General features: G+C 40.5%; 2 protein-coding genes across 6 annotated transcripts in view; one reads left to right on the plus strand and one right to left on the minus strand.

Annotated features, from left to right (window-relative positions):
* The first annotated feature begins 1,991 nt into the window (after positions 1–1,991).
* PFN2 (profilin 2) lies at positions 1,992–8,916 on the plus strand. 2 transcript variants are annotated; one of them, XM_060099544.1, is made up of 3 exons: positions 1,992–2,500; positions 4,683–4,875; positions 7,233–7,548. In XM_060099544.1, exons 1-3 carry the CDS (start codon positions 2,369–2,371, stop codon positions 7,328–7,330), a joined length of 423 nt encoding a protein of 140 aa, XP_059955527.1. In that variant the 5' UTR covers positions 1,992–2,368; the 3' UTR covers positions 7,331–7,548. The 2 variants fall into 2 exon arrangements, with proteins under 2 accessions (XP_059955527.1, XP_059955526.1); XM_060099543.1 differs by lacking the exon at positions 7,233–7,548 and adding an exon at positions 7,555–8,916 and having other exon boundaries at positions 2,071–2,500.
* A 2,833-nt stretch (positions 8,917–11,749) lies between these two features.
* The window catches only part of RNF13 (ring finger protein 13), a 214,792-nt gene continuing 209,180 nt past the window's right edge, over positions 11,750–17,361 (minus strand). For all 4 annotated transcript variants that reach the window (XM_060099540.1, XM_060099539.1, XM_060099541.1 and 1 more), the window contains 2 exons: positions 13,410–13,490; positions 11,750–13,120 (listed from right to left, as the gene is read on the minus strand). In XM_060099540.1, the coding sequence (XP_059955523.1) occupies positions 12,756–13,120; positions 13,410–13,490 (446 nt within the window). In that variant the 3' untranslated portion in view covers positions 11,750–12,755. The remainder of the gene's footprint in view (positions 13,121–13,409; positions 13,491–17,361) is intronic.

Below are 17,361 nucleotides of genomic sequence, written 5' to 3' on the forward strand. Positions count from 1 at the left end.
TACTGAAAAGAGACAGTAAGTAGACTCTCTTTGAATGTATCATCTCAAAATCTAAACCGTAAAACCTAGTTAGTCTATTATACAGATTTTTTTCATAGTTGATTAACTTTTACTGTGCAATTCTGGGAAAGAAATAACACCATGTTGGAAAAGTATAACAGTAATTTTAAAATATTGTTATATTTTGAAGGATATTTAAAAAATAGTGATAGGAATTCTAACTTCTTATGTTTTACCCAATCAATGTGCTTTAGAATCTTTTGAGATTTGGATATCCAGAATATTCAGTTAATGTAATCCTTTTGCTGTTTAAAGACAACAATAAAAGAATAAGAATGGAATGCGTTATTTGCATCTCTTTGCTATTGAAGATAATAGTGTAAAAATTGAATCTTAAAAACTTCAGAGTAGATTAATAAGTCAATTTCAAACTATCATTATTATTTTTCTTTTTTTTTTTTACTGTTTATTGAATTATAACGTGTACAAACAGCACAAATCAAGAAGTGTACAGCTTGATGAATTCCTACAATGACACTTCATGCTATCAGCACATTGTATCATTAACTTTTAAGTTGATAAACTGGTAAGAATGAAGGATTAAAACCATCAACAACTACCACAAAAAAGCAGAATAGTAAACAAGAACCAGTAAGTGTGACTAAACCAGGTGGCAGGCACACCTGCAAAAATGAAACACGTTTTGTCACATTTTATACCACACAGGTTTTCTGTATCATCAGAACATGAGAGAATACATTGTCTCAATCTGACAGGAGCCAGACTTGGAGTTTCTCTTACTGTGCTTTTCCTCCCTTGCCTGCGGGAGTTGTACATTTCAAAGCAAACTGCAGAAAAAAACAGAGAACTTCAGAACCAATTAGATTGCTTAGCAACGTTTTTGTCTTCTTTCCTGAGCTACTTCTGTGTAATCCTCCTGTCACAAACTGTGACCTTACACAGTAACTTTAAAGTTGAAAATCAACTTTTCAACGTTTTGAGACGCTCTCTTCCCTTGACTGACAGATCGTTTTGTTCACTTTAAAGTGTTGGACGTCTCCTAGTTCCCGGTCTAGTCATAACGCCCAGAGGTTACTAAAGAACACTCAAGATTCACAGGGACTCTACCCACGGTTTACCTTGTAAATACAAGCCATTCAGAGATCCGGGTCCTGAAATTATTTTACCCTTCGAGAGCAGAAATATTACCATGTTCATACAGTGAACTCTTAGATTTTTAAATTCTTTATATATTCAGCGACTTTTTCGACCCACCAGTAACTTTCCCAGTTCCCAACCAATAGTTTTACATAGGTTGCTATCTGTTTTGTTCGCAATTTACGAGCAATTTAGCCACACGTAAGCAACCTTAAGGAAGGGGAGGAGGGGTTCTTCCTGTCAAAGAATCCGCACAATGAGAGGCCGTGGTACCCAAATGAAACAATAATGAAAGATCGGCAAAGCTCAGCAATGTTCCTGAAAGCCACGAACGCCAGCTCTGATTTCAGGTTGCCGGAGCGCGCCCGCTCGGTAGCCTTTATGGTCAAGAGGCAGAGGGGTCCAGGGAAGAGGGTCCCACTGGGGACGCTGAAGATGAGAGTGGGCGACCCTGCTACCAGCCCGCCCCCACCACAAAGAGGAGTAAACGTTCCGCATCCCCGTCACCAGGGCAACTCTGCAATCCGACACCTAGGCGCAAGATTCCGCATCCCGAGCCACCGGACGCAGAACAGAGGCGTTTCACAGCCCGGACGCAGGGACTCCGAGGCTTCCCACAATCCGCCGTCCCTGGGGTGCTGAGTGCGACGAGGGAGACGCCCTCTCTGCAGGCCTCGGGTCCGAAACTCAGCCACCCTCAACGACCCCGCCGTTCCCGGTTCTAGCTGCCCGCACGTGGCGGCCGTGATTGCCCCGGACGGTATCCCTCCGCGCCCCTCCCGCTCAGTCTCCCCCTCCCTCGCCGGGACCCTCCGAGTCGGCGCGCCGCGGAAGGATCGCACGCACGCGCTCGCGCACGCCCCGCCGAAACGGCGGAGAGCTGAGGGAACCGCGGTCAGGAGCAGTCGCGGCTGCAGTCGCTGGCACAGCAGCTCCGCAGCCTCCCGCCGTTGGTTAGTCAGTCCCGCGGTTGCCGGCGAGAGGGCGGCCAGGCCGGGCGCGCCCCGCAGCTTGTCCCTCACCGCCGTCCCCGCGTCCTCCCCCCGCAGCTCCTCGGGGAGGGGGGCGGTCGGTGCCTGCGCAGAGCCGCCTCCTCCCCGCCCCCGCCCCGCCTCCCCCCGCGCCGCCGCCGCCCGCGACCGCCGCCGCCGCCGCCGCCGCTGCGCCTGCTGCTCCTCGCCGTCCCCGCTGCAGTGCGAAGGGCTCGAAGATGGCCGGTTGGCAGAGCTACGTGGATAACCTGATGTGCGATGGCTGCTGCCAGGAGGCCGCCATTGTCGGCTACTGCGACGCCAAATACGTCTGGGCAGCCACAGCCGGGGGCGTCTTCCAGAGCATTACGGTGAGGACCGGCGGTGGCCCGGGGACCCGAACCCGAGCGGGGCCGGCCGTGGGGGGCGCCGCCGTCCGGAGCCGGGCCACCGGGAGGGCCGCGCCGGCAGGTGTGCGGGGCGGTCGGCGCCGAGGATGCGGCTGCCGGGCGGGCGGAGAGCCGGAGGCCCGGGGACGCCCCCTCTGCGGGGCTGCGCTGACTGGCGGGGGCGGCGGCCCGGCTCCCCGGCGTTCCCAGTGCCTGTCCGGGTGAGGCTGGGGGAGGGGGCACGCGCCGGCTCGCGGGTGGGGGCCTTTTCCCCCTTGTTCAGTCTTCCTGGGTCCCCTGGAAGCCCTGAGGCTCGCTTTGTACGTCCCGGGGTGGAAGCAGGGACCGGAGGGGCCGGGCCGGGGCGCGCTGGGCCCGGGCGGGGGTCCTCCGGCGGCCGGGCCACCCCTCGCTCCGGGGACAGCGCGCCGCCCGCGCCGCGGGCTGTGAGAGGCGGCGGTTGCCCGGCCCCCGGGATCCTGGCGGCGACTTGGCGGAGGTTTGCCGGTGTCCAGGCCTCCGAGGCTTGCGAGAAATGTACACCGACAACGTAGGTGGATTCGTGAATCTCGACTACAGCTCAGGCTCCATAGGATTTTTTTTTTTAATTCTCCAAGATGGCGAACTGCCATTGATTTCTCTCCTCCTCCTATGGGGATTCATCGATACACCGTTATCCCCAGTTACGCAACATAGCTCTAAAAAAGGGGGTGTTTAAAGGGTCTTTTAGTAATCTGCGAAGACCAAGGGGACACTTCAGTTCTCCAAGTCCCTCCCTCTTTAGTGATGGTAGTAAAGGTACTAATGTAGATTTATGCTTCACGGTGCCTGATTTTTTTGTGACTTGGTGGTTTGACTCGGTTGCCACATGTCTGGGGGATAATTGTCACTAAGCGTCCAGTGCTGCTTTATTGTTTTGCCTCTTTCTAAACAAGGCTCTTTCTAAAATCGTGACGATTATATCAAATACAGAACCATTCTCTTAATTTCTTAAGCTTCACGCCCCCTTCCTATCAAACGCCCAAATCCAGGCCCCCTGTTATGGGTGCTACTAATTATTCTTGTACTGCTTAACATGGTTTAAGATCTAGCGGTGTAGAACTCAATCCTTGATACGAGTACTTTCAGGTTTCCTGTAACCGCAGTGGACTACAGTTCTTACAGAGAATTGACATCTGGTGATGAACTTTTTTTCTGCCGTCCTCTTGTCTTTGTGTGTGAGTTCCCGCTGTCTGGCCGGGAAGATTGCAGGAGTGTGCTTGGAAATGGCTGGGGCCTGCTATGACTCTGCAGTTCTGATGGGGGCGACGCCTTCCTTCTTATTCATGGAATGTTAGAATGCACGTTTTCTCCTTTCCGGTTCTGGTCGCTACCTCAGTTTCTTTCCCAGTCTCCCTCCATTTTCTCTGTTCTTTTACCGTTGCCTACTGCAGTGCTGCGGACAGAATCCTCTTTGCGTTTGCCCAGAAAGAAAACTGATTACTGTCGTAGGGGAAGGGAAGTTGCAGAGAAAAAGGAGTAAGCGGCTAGAATAGTAGAGAGGAGGGAACTATGAATTGGGGGATGCGCTGAAGTCTAGGGCTTGAAGTTCATATGAATACTATGGGGGATATTACAAGCTGTTTGAAGCGAGGAGAAGTGAACAGGTCTGCCAAGCATGGGCGTTATTTTAGGAGACTTTCAAACAACTTTAAGTTTGATGCTACATGACTGTAAAGTGACTGATTGTGTTAGATAAGCTTTTGTTGAAAGTTTTTAGGAGAATCTTTACCATTACGTAAGTACTTCAGGTACCACCTGACTTGAAACAGTTTATAAATAACTCTTAAGTTTGCAGTTTATCTAGTGTCAACTAGCAACTAGAGATTCTTTGCGTAGACTGGTCTTCGTTACCAGACTACACTCTTAACTGTGAAATCTAATTAACTGGCTGACATAAAACATGTCAGCATGTAGGATTAAGTAATTTTTTAGAAAAGACTGAAACTTGATTTTACATTGCTGAAACGTGGATGTCTTGTAGTGGTAGTACAAACTTGGCAGTCTTTGCCGTTATACCAACGCAAGGAATTAACTACAACTTTTTTCTTTTCTCTCTTTTTCTTTTCCTTTTTTTTTTTTTTTTTTTTGGTTGGGGGCTGGGTGGGGGGTGGCGGGGGGACAGCCAGTAGAAATAGATATGATTGTAGGAAAAGACCGGGAAGGTTTCTTTACCAATGGTTTGACTCTTGGCGCAAAGAAGTGCTCAGTGATCAGAGATAGCCTATACGTGGATGGTGACTGCACAATGGACATCCGGACAAAGAGTCAAGGTGGGGAGCCAACATACAACGTTGCCGTCGGCAGAGCTGGTAGAGGTAAGCAAGGCACCCTTTTGGTTGAAAGTTGCATGCCACGTTACAAGTGATTAAGCAACCTCTTTAACATTTTGAATAAAGTGTTAGAAGAGTCCATAATGGCTCTTAAGGTGGTTTTTGTGAACTGCCCAGCACTGAAGGAGGCACTGCTGTAGATTTACTTCCTCTACAGCAGCTGCATACACAGCCTAACCTCTGAGATCCTGACTTTCTTCTCAAATAGAATATTCATATTATCTTTTCAGTTTCAACTTCAGTAAACGGAACATCTAAATTTGCCTCTTCTATATGGATAACCGAATCACTTTGCTGTACACCTGAAACTAACACAACATGGTTAATCAACTATACTACTACAATATAAAATAAAAAGTTAAAAAAATCAATTTGTCTCTTCAACTGTTAGTTATTCAGATTGTTAAATCATTCAAGTTGGTTACTTTAGTCCCTTTGGGTCTTTGACCTTTGGATCTCTTCCTTTCTTGCTCACATTTTAGTCATTCACTATTCAGCATAAAAAAGGAAGAGTTAATATTGGTTCATATTTCTATTAGAAACATTGCTGGGGAAGAGAGAAATAATTAGAATGAGGGTTTTGAAGTAAGTTTTCCACTTACTAAAATATTTTCAAACACTAAGTGTGTCTGATTTATTCAAAAAGTAGGAAATTATATTTCATTTATATACTGGTCCAGAAATTCTGGTGTTTCCTGACTGTTGTCAACATTGCAGAAATTCTTACTGTACTAAATAAATCTCACTACTTTTTTGAAAGACTTTTAAAACTGAGGTTTATTATGACATCTAGTTGCTTTACAGATACATTTAAATGTGTTAACCTGTGTAAATGTTTTGTAAATAAAGAGGGCTTGTGTAGCCTCAGATAGCAGACTTGGCACGTCTAATTTTAAGACCACATCTACCATGGGAAGTAACTTGAAGCTACTCTGAGCCATAATTTACTGCAGTGGTCCTACCAACTCCCTGTGACTGTCCTAAAGGTTACTCTTGTTCTGATGTGAGTTGATGCTTATGAGTATTTCTCTCTAGGAAAATTAGTTAACTGTGAAATAGGAGACAAATCTCTAAAACATTACCTGAGCTCAGATAAATATATTAAAAAGAAGCATCAACCATGTGACATAAAAACGAGAATGTTTTCATACCATACAGCACTACTGACATCTAGTGGCAGTGAATATAACATCTGACATATGTACATACGTTAGTATTTTCATGATAGACCTTTGAACTGCATCATAGAAGAACCTGTTGTTGGAAATAGTAAATCTATTTTAGGATTTTAGACTCAATTAAAAACAAAGCTAACACAGAGGATATAGTAAGCACAGGCCTTTGGTACTTTTAATTTGTCCTTTTATGAATGGCACTGAAAATGCTATTTAAAATTCGGTCTTGGTTTTCCTCTGGAAATAATAGATACATTTAGCCCCACTGGTAAGACTTAATAGTTGGTACTTAATCAAGCAGTTAAATTTGGGGAGAATTTTATAAGTAAATAATTACCTAATTTTTTTTTTTAAGTTTACTTTTTGGGGACCAGTTTAATATGTATTTGTCAGACTAGTCAGAAGTTTTTTGCCCTATATAAAAGATAAATGTCCACTAAAAGGAATGAAATAATGCCATTTGCAGCAACATGGATGGACCTAAAGATTATCATACTAAGTGAAGTAAGAGAAAGAAAAATATCATATGATATCACTTATATGTGGAATCTAAAAAATATGATATAAAGGACTTATTTACAAAACAAGCAGACTCACAGACTTAGAAAACAAACTTATGGTTACCAAAGGGGAAAGGTGGCGGAGGGAGGGATAAATTAAGAGTTTGGGATTGAGAGATACACACTACTATATAGAAAATAAATAATCAACAAGGACCTACTGTATAGCACAGGGAACTCTACTCAGTATAATAACCAAAAAGGGAAAAGAATCTTCAAAAGAACAGGTGTATGTATATGTATAACTGAATCATTTGCTCTACACCTGAAACTAAAACAACACTGTAAGTCAACTATACTCCAGTATAAAATAAAAATTAAAAAAGATAAACGATCACACTTTTTTTTCCCTAGCTAGTGTAAAGATATTTTTATAGAGCATTGCAGCTGCACTGATTGGACTTCCAAGATACAGTTAATAGTCAATGTTTTCAGCACATTATTAGTTTGAAAGTTCTCCTTTTTGGAGACCTGGCTGACTTCAGTGCTTCGTTGTTCATGGAAAACTAACTTAATGTAACTTACTAATGGGGTTCTGTCTGCTAAAACTTATGGGACTCTCTTGATTAACACTTCTTTTGAAACACTTTTCTTCTTTCTCTTTCAGTCTTGGTCTTTGTAATGGGAAAAGAAGGGGTCCATGGAGGCGGATTGAATAAGAAGGCATACTCAATGGCAAAATACTTGAGAGACTCTGGGTTCTAGCTGCTAGGCAGACTGTTAAGTATTAGGGAAAAATTGCTCTTAAACTTTCCTAGCTGTAAGCTTGAGTCTTAATTCTGGAAATTTTATTAGCAATGCAGGGTGATGGGGTATGAACCTGTGTCTCCTTTGTATCCCTCTGTTGGTGGGGAAAGGTGTCTTTCTTTCTGCCCTCCCCGCCTTAAATAATTCTGTTCACTTTTGTTTTGTTTCCTTGTGTACTCCAGCATTGGTTATAGTCATGGGAAAGGAAGGTGTCCACGGAGGCACACTTAACAAGAAAGCATATGAACTCGCTTTATACCTGAGGAGGTCTGATGTGTAAGCAGCCTCTCCCCATCTACCTAGCAACCGTCTTCATCACCACCCCAATTATGGTCACAGTGCTACCAGACTATAGATGGTAGCTAATTTTTCTTTACCTATTTTCTAATGTCACGATTCCTGTTTGCCCAATGGATCATTTGTATGTTAACCACTGTATGTAACCAACCTTATCTGGCAACGTAATTGCAGCACAGTAATGATTTGCATGATACCTTGAAATTTGGGGGGAGGGGGCATGCCAAGTTGGGCATCACTTTGTCTTAGCAATTAATGGGATATTGATTACTAAAATAAGTTAATATTAAGCAAGGTGCCGGTTGTACAATCTCTAATTTGATCAGTGTCTTTCAGCACTTTGAGCATTTACTTAGCTCATTTAGTCTTCCTTTTGTAGCGCATGGTTGGGAGGAAAAAGTGCATGCGTCTTTCCTTCACTCCTCTCTGCCCACCCCCTCCCTTCGCACATAGGTATTTGGTTTGCTTCCATCTTCTTTCATGCAGTGCCTGGTTTATTTAACCAATTAATATTCCTTTTGTTGATGAGCTATTGAGAGCTGCAGTAGTTTGCTTTTAGTATTGCTGTTGCACTTGAGTAAAGACAAATCTCTTTTCATAGTGTCTACAGGACATAATGCCAAGTGCAACTGCAAAACAAGAGCAAAGGCACTTCCTCCCATGACCTTACAGTAACCATACCGATTGAATCCCCAGGGACATTCCACCATTGCAATAGCTCACACTTTTGTTCCTGTCTTTTTCTTTGCACACCAACTCTACTCTTTAGTAAAGTTGTAAAAGGCTGCCATTATGGACATTGGGTCCCAACATAACCATCTGGAGTGTGTCCGGTTTGTTCTTCATAGGACCAATTTTTATTTGCAGCTTGAGTTTTTATATGAAGTTGCATTATTGTGGACTTGGCTGTCTTGTGATGAATTTTTTTCATATGTATTCTGTGCCATACTATTGTTAAAATGAACTGTTGCTATTGTGAGATGGATTTTAACGGACCTCTTAAAGGTTTCTTTCGAATGGCACTACTTTAGGGACATTCTAGTATTTGCTTCTATTGTTTGGGCCTTGTGGATAATGTACAGATTTAAAAACAAATCTTGTTGCTGATTTGTCCATTTCTTTCCCTGCACTTTGTTACATCTGGGATACAGTCTAACTCATCTGATTTAATATGCATTTAAAAAAATGCCATAACTATTAAACACCTTGTTTACAGACAGATGAAATAAATTTATTCCAACCAAATATTCTAGACTCCTGTTGTTTATATAAATTGTTAGCTTACAGTTACAGTTGATTTTTGATACAATGGGAATATACTCTGCTACAGGCATAAAATTAAAAACAAAATTCAGCTGATGGCCTACTCCATTTCCTTTAGTATTTATCATAAAATGAGTGCCTGGGAATTTATTTTCAATAGGCTTTGCTTTATTAAAAATGGCTTGTAGTCATTTCAGGCTCATTTTCAGGCTTATGAGGCAAAAATTGACTTATCTACTAGAAATTAAATATTTTTGTCTTGTTGCTGGTCTCTTGATGTGAAAGCTAATGAGCAGTAAGGGGCCCAATACCAAGAAGGGTTTCTGCATTGTGGATTCTTCTGTGTTGAACTGTCATATGACTTCTTTCAATTTGGAGGCTATGTTGGCAGGCTCAAGTCAGCCAGCTGGGACTCTCACATAAGGGAAGACATTCCTTAAAAAGCATAAAAGATAATTGGGATGTCTTGCCGTTTCTGGCTTTGGAGTGACATGTTAACTATGACTAGGTAATAGTTTAATCCCAGATGTTGTAAGGTCCCTGAGATGTACTGAAGTTTAGTAAATATGTTTAATACTATTCAGATAAATGATTATCACGAACTGTCAAGCGGAAGCTCCAAGTTCAAAAGTTGGTGGGTCTAAGCAAAACTGGGGAGCTGGTTATAATGCAGATTCTGGGCTCTGAATTTCTACCCTGGAGATGAAGATTCCAGAAGTCCCTTTAGAAACAATCAGTAGGTAAGTCTTGATTCATTTTAAGTGAACTGTATGCTACCCCTTTGAGAAAGGGTGGGTTAGGGAATGGGAGTTAATCTCTTTGCCTTACTTAAAATATACTGGTGCATAATTCATTTTTTTTTCTTTGACAGTGTTGTCAATTGTGAATTTGATTGTCCATACAGGGATGTAAAGATATGGAGGATATGGATTTGGGGCTACTTTGATAGCTGGGCATACCTTAGAATTGTAAAACAACAATAAAACTTCTTGACCTGTTACAAGATCCTTGTTAGGAACAGGAGGTGGGTCAAATGAAAATCTGGTGGTTGGGTTGTGATGATTTATGATTTTATGGTAATATATACATTTATACTTTCGTTGTAAAGAACTGTTAGGGTAACTAATTAGAAAGCAGTGACCACACTTGTGAAACCCTTACTGAATGAACCTGTAGTAAGTAGGTGAGGGGACTGTGTGTATGCTGGAGGTGTGGGTAGAAGATGGTAGAGGGCAACTGTATCATTAAAATAATGAATGAAACTAGTCATTGGCCCCCTTACCACAATTTCACTTGAAGGACACTTATGAAAATATATACATGCGTCTTTGCTTTGTGTACTTAGTTCTAGGAATTTAACCTAAGGAAGTGGAGCTATATAAATTCGTATAGCAGAATGTCGCTACCACAGCATTACTTAGAATAACTAAACTTGGAAACTACAAGATTTAACTTGCAGGGTTATGGGTCGAATAAATGACTGTATGTCCAAAAGATAAAATAATCATTGAAGAATTACGTAAGAAATGCTCACCAATGAATTTTATATAATAGGATAAATATATGCAGTATATAATGTATTTTACATATGCATTTCTGAAGGCAAAATATAAATTTTTCTCTCAGGTAAGTTTCCAGGTGACTATACTTCTAAAATCAGAAAATTTTTAAATTAGGAATATATTTTTTAATAGAAGTGGGATTTTAATTTTATTCAGTGTCTTATTAAAAAAGCTGTATAGTTATACCATAGAGAAATTATAAGAGATTTCAAATGACTATTAAGAGAACTAGTAACAGTCCTAGACAGTGCTGTTAAGTATATATATTTTTAACAACTAAGAGTTTGGAGTTTCAAAAAAATTTTTATTTTTGCCTCAGAAAAACTCGTAACTTAAATTTGAAGGAACCAAGTCCTTGATTTGAACTGTGGGTTAAAGAGTGAGGGAATAGAACATCTGATACACGTTACACTGACTTTTAACGTTTTCCCTCTTAAAAAAAATAGTATGTTATTATTATTTACTTTAATAATTATAAAAACTATTACTTATTTTATATTTATGTGCCAGGCACTGAGCTCAGTGTTTTGTCCTCGCACCCTACTTTAGGATAAATGAAATTAACACAAATGACCAAACAGGTTTAGAAAAGTTAGGATCATACAGGTGTGTCAAATTCCATAGCTTTGGCTTAACTACCATAGTAAACTAAAACTGTTTCTCAGATGTGTTTTTATTTCTGTGGAGCAGGGTGGGCGTGGGAGTATGATGAAGAATTCAACTTTTGATTTTCCTAAGTGGAAATAACTCATTTTTTGTTGTTGCTTATAAGAATTAAAAAAAAATTCAAAAAGTGAAATTGCCCCAAATAGTATTACATTTTTAAAAAATGTATTAAAATTTTTCTTTTTACAACAAAAGGCTAATATAACTAGTATACGTAACTATTCGCCAATATGCTTTTGTTCACTATCAATCAGTCAATTTCCCATGTCAATACAGATACATCTAGATGTTTACCTTTTCGAGGCTGTACAGCAGTCTACTGTAAGGGATGTATCATAATTGCAAGAAGGTACCATAATACACACTATTGTTGGAATGATTTTGGCTGCAGTTTTAACTTTTGGGGGGATTACCTAATTGCTTGTGAGCAGTTCCTTTGTAGAAAATTCTAAGGTGATGTGCATTTATCTAACCTAAATTATCTTAATCATTATACCATTAAAAAGTGCTGTGCATATAAATACGGTTAATGTAGGTAATACTATAGCAGAACAAATATTTGCCAGTTCTTAAAGTGGAAAACGTGTTTATTAACATTCAAACTCCCTTCATACAAGGCCATATAAAAATTCTTAACATTTTGATTATACATAAGTCTATATTTTCTACATAGTTACAATAATGTATAATTTAGCTTTTCATAATACATTGTTTAAATACATCATTAGTTCTGTTAAAGATAAGCAATATTTGCAAATCCAATACTTGAACAATTTCCTCTGTACATAGTTTAGCAGGGCTAATTAGCATAAGATGCTCTTTATTAAGAGGTATATGATCTGAGTCTTAACAGTTACTGAAGTCTGGTATTTTTATACAGCATTTTCTTTTTCCTTTGATCACAACAACACAAAATCCTTAAGGATACTGAAATTCAGTAAGTAAAGTCCAGAGACATGAGCCAATAAGTCAAGTTCATACATAACACTATAGTATTAAAAACCTTAAAAAAAAAAAAAACCTTTTGCAATCTGCCCTAGTATAGACTGTTCCTATCAGGATAAGACTACTTGGCAATAGAAAGGAAAAAGACAGCTTTGAGTCTCTGTGGTGCTGATAGGAAGAAAAATGCTAACTTAACTTGTCGCCTCTCACTAACGATAGCAGAAATACCAGAACAAGCATATTCCAGCTCAACAACTCTAGGTAACTTTATGGAGATGGGAGTTGGCTTAGCTCATGCTTAGGTGGCCACAGCACTGACTTGTGTGTAAAAACATGAAAGATTTGCATACTGTGATCTAGGTTTTAACTGTAAGCTATAGTGAGGATTTTTTTTAAATGTTTTGGCTATATTTCATTCCAAAAGAGCTGATTTGATGCTTGAGTTACAGCACCAGTCTATATTAGTTCTTAGTGAAACGAAGTACACTCCTGCAGATAAATACCAGATCAAAAAAACCTGTTTCAGTAATCTGATTAACCTGTAGAATACTAAAAAATAAGTTATTTCTACAGAAATCTCTGAAGGGAGCAAAAAAACTATATCCCTAAATAAACATTTTAAAGGGAAATAACCCAATACCCTCTGAAGGTCAAACAGTGTTTGCTATGTTGTAATCCTGTTCACCATCAGGCTGCAGTTGGACCACAACACTATGTTCATTAATTTCGTTTTCTGCATCACTACTGTCAGTATCTTCATTGTCCTCTTCCTCATAGTCTGAAGATTCTGTCAGGTTCTGATGTGAGCGGGATTCCGACAAAGCCCCAAATGACTGGGTGCTGACAGAAGCCAGAGGTCTGAGTAAAGGGGTATGTTCTGACACTTCATTTTCTTCTTGACTGCTCTCTGTGTCAGAGTCTGAATCGCCTTGAGAGGGAACAACTTTTTGCTTGCAGACTGGACAGGTTTTTTTGGTTTTAGTTAGCCAAGGATCTACACACTTGCAATGATAAGCTGTTGAAGCAAAATATACATCTTTTAGGTAGTATACTGTAGTTGAGAACGTTATTTTTAATGTTTATTCATGTTTTGATCTCTATATCATATAGGAACAAGAGAAGAAAAGCTTGTAAATTTTTATAAACACTGCTCCATCCCTTAATGAGATCACTGATTAGTACAGGGCCTGGCTTATGGTGTGCTAATAACTATCTTCTGTCTCTCTAATACTGAACCTAAGTATAAATTACTCTATACAGAAATTCAAATACAGAAATTCAAAGCAGTATGTAATTATTCATACCATGGGAACACGGAAGGATTCTGAGCTTGTCTCCATCTTCATATTCATCCAAACAAATGGCACATACATCATACTCATCTCCTATGACAGAAAATAGTAAAACTACTTAAAACATGTAGAAGAGTATTCTTAACTTTTCACACTTTTCAAGTTCTCCCTCAGTTATTTTAAATGCCTTCTGATTTATCTTTTAAATGATACCTCTTTGTTTTCTGTCAGATCAGGGAGCTGATTCAAGTTCAAGTTCAGGAACCTGAAGTTTTAAATAATTAACCTTTTACCTACAATAAGAAATTTAAAATGGATGTCAAATTTGTTTACCCTGATTACCTCTGCAAAAGATTTTAATGTAATAATTCATTACTGTTTTACGTAACTATTCAAATGCTAGTTTTGAAATATTTTATGCCAAAGATGACAAAATTTCACTATTTAGATATCTTAAGGTCTCTGAGTCGTTTAAGTTAAAAATGGAAACATGTTAGAACATACTCAAAATTTAAAAAATATATTAGTGAATAAAAACATTTAGAATGAGATATACTGAGCTTCAGATCTCTTCCAACATTTATGAGTTTTGTGGTGCTTGGCAAGTTACTTAGCCTCTAACATACAGTTGTTTTTTCGGTAGAAAGATTCCATCTACCTTGCAGAATTGTGAGGATAAAATGAGATAAAGGGCCAAGCACAGGTATTCACTAAATGGTGTTTGTTGTTATTATTTTTTTTTTGCGGTACGCGGGCCTCTCACTGTTGTGGCCTCTCCCGTTGCGGAGCACAGGCCCCGGACGCGCACACTCAGCGGCCATGGCTCACGGGCCCAGCCGCTCCGCGGCATGTGGGATCCTCCCGGACCGGGGCACAAACCCGTGTCCCCTGCATCGGCAGGTGGACTCTCAACCACTGCGCCACCAGGGAAGCCCTGGTGTTTGTTATTAATATTACTGCCTTTTAAATTCCTTATTGTTGAGCTGATCACCTTTATAAACAAAAGACAGTTAAAGTCATTGCCTATCCCACACTCAGGGCAACCACAGTGGGAGGCTTGTCAGAAATAAAGCCATTGTCTGGATAGGTAGGCTGGGTGAACATAACGCAAAAAAAGAAAAGAAAAGGGACTTCCATGGTGGTGCAGTGGTTAAGAATGTGCCTGCCAATGCAGGGGACACGGGTTCCAGCCCTGGTTCAGGAAGATCCCACATGCCGCGGAGCAACTAAGCCCATGCACCACAACTACTGAGCCTGCGCTCTAGATGCTGTGAGCCACAACTACTGAGCCCATGTGCCACAGCTACTGAAGCCTGTGCGCTTAGAGCCCGTGCTCTGCAACAAGAGAAGCCACCGCAAGGAGAAGCCTGCACAGCCGCTCGCCGCACCTAGAGAAAGCCCGCGCACAGCAACGAAGATCCAATGCAGCCAAAAATAAAATAAATTTTTTAAAAAGAAAAGAATAATAGTTATAATTGAAACAATCCCTTTAACATCCATAGTCATTTAAAATAGCACATTCAGGAGAAGTCCTAAATAGAAAGCTTTAATGAAGATTACTGATTTTTGTTCAGTATCTTGAATTTGGTTACTGTAGTATCAAATACATTCCATAACAAATGCAGGGTTCTGTTAGAACCTCCTGTGTGGGATTTGGTGAGACATTATACCCATCTCAAACTATTAAAATACTAAAGGACTCCAACATATCTATAATTATCTGTAATTACACAGTTGATCCATTTACCTGGGCTTTGAGGGCAGTTTTAATATATTAAGCAATTCAATCATGTTGATTTCTCACACAAATCAAACTTTCAGTCTCAGACTTTGTGAAAATGCCCATTCAAAACAGATTCCGTTAAAGTAACTGATAAGGACCAAACTGGTCCAAAGCTGTGCCACAGCTCTAAGCCTCATTTTATTAAGGTAGGGAGGTTATCCTGCATTATCCAAGTGGGCCCAGTGTAACCACAAGGTCCTTAAAACTGTGAGGAGGAGGCAGAAAAGTTCAGTCAGAGGGAGATGTGGAAGGTGTCAGGAAGATACAGTGTTACTGGCTTTGAAGACAGAAGCCAGGAGTCACAAGCCAAGGAACATGGTGGCCTCTAGAAGCTGGAAAAGGCAAAGAAATGGATTCTTTCCCCTAGAGTCTCCAGAAAAAATGTTTTGATTTTAGCTCAGTGAGACCTGTCGGACTTCTAACCTACAGAACTGTAAGATAATAAACTTGTGTTGTTTTAAGCTGCTAAGTTTGTGGTAATTTGTCACCACAGCAATAGGAAATGAATACAAGTAGTATTTGGGTTAGCCTACACACATGGAATTGATGCTTTACTATCAATCCTTTGAATTGTTTCAAGTGATAGATTTATATTGCTCTCCTGTATTTTCTAGCCACAGCACGCACTTTGAAGATTCAAAAGTGTGATCTGTGATCATGGACCAGACTGGAGCCTAGTGCTGTATAGAGAATTAACCCCCATGGCCTTGGACTTGTGATGAAATGGTAAAGCATATGTTAGAATGCCTGATCATTTTATTTATTAGCTATGTAACCTTGTGCAAGACACCACCTTTATGTTTCAGTATTCTCAAAGGCAAAACAAAAATATTAACATATCTGTGTTTTAGGAATGTTGTTTAGGATTAAAAGAGAATCAAGTAGAGTACTTTACATAGTGTCTGGCACATACAGTACCTCTTAGCCAATCTCCACCTGATAAAACTGGCTCTGGAGGCATACTGGCTTATGAAGGCTGTAGCTCGGAGGCTGCTCTCTAATACCTCATGTGCTTGTTAGTGGCAGAGATCTAGTGGAAATGGTCAGTGAACCTGTTGGCTGCACTTAGGGTAATTAAGTAATTTAAGTATTCAGCAGCCCTTCAACTGTGAGTGTAAAAGACTTTCGCTTTTATTTGAAAGGTTGGCAGACACTTAATAAAGCTAGTTCCCCCAACCCCTCTCCAGCCAAAAATGTGATTAAAGGAGGTATGGGTGAGAAATCTAAAAGACTAGACAAACTTCTGTATCAATAAAAAGCAAGAATGAAAGCAGAATCAAATTTTTGTCCCATTTAAAAATACACAAAACTCAAAATGGTAGAAAGTGCATCATGTGACATGACAACTTGGAAATCCAGTCAATAGATTCATATCAAACAACTGTTAAGTGGTTTTATATTTAAATTAAAAACAAATATAAGGCATTTATATCTCTTTAAAAATAATTTTCAAATTCAGATTTTTTAAATTAACCAATTTGTCCAGTGGTTCTGGTATCATAAGATAAAGCAGCTATAACAAGTGCTAACAGATGTTAGTTTTGTTGCTATCAGCACCATGCTAGAAAGTTCTGTTGCTTATTATAAACCAGTGGTTCTCAAATGGGGAGGATTTTGCCCCCCAGGGACATCTGGTGGTATCTGGAGACCTTTTTGGTTTCACCACTGGGAGTTGGTACTGCTGGCATCTAGTAAGCCGGGGATGCTATTAACTGTCCTGTAACGCTCTGGGCAGCCCCTCAAACAAAGCGTTTTCCCATATAAAGTGCCATTAGTGAACAGCTGGAGATAACCTGATATGAAAACCCCTTCCAGGCTTTCTCAAACAAAGACTTAGCTAATTCACTAGTGGACAGATGTTCAGAAGCTGCGGGAAGGGTGAGATTCGTGTCTGTTACGTGCAACAATATGGAAATGCTTCTATCTGGAATGTTACTCATATTCATTGTTATTTGAATACTATTTCAGAAAACTTCCATCAAGACACTTAAGTCTCATCAATCTAGGAATGTTCTAGTATGTAAGTGGACAGAACTCTGATATTCCCCTGTAAACCTGCTCCTCCCTAGTTTTTCCCCCAAACCTTGGGTCATCAGATACAGCAAAGGCACTGACCCATCAGAATAGGAAGCACTCAAGACTTAGGGCAGCCACTGCAGTAGCATGAACTGACTATCAGGC

This window comes from Mesoplodon densirostris, chromosome 5 (genome assembly GCF_025265405.1).
Source record: "Mesoplodon densirostris isolate mMesDen1 chromosome 5, mMesDen1 primary haplotype, whole genome shotgun sequence".
Lineage (NCBI taxonomy): Eukaryota > Metazoa > Chordata > Mammalia > Artiodactyla > Ziphiidae > Mesoplodon > Mesoplodon densirostris.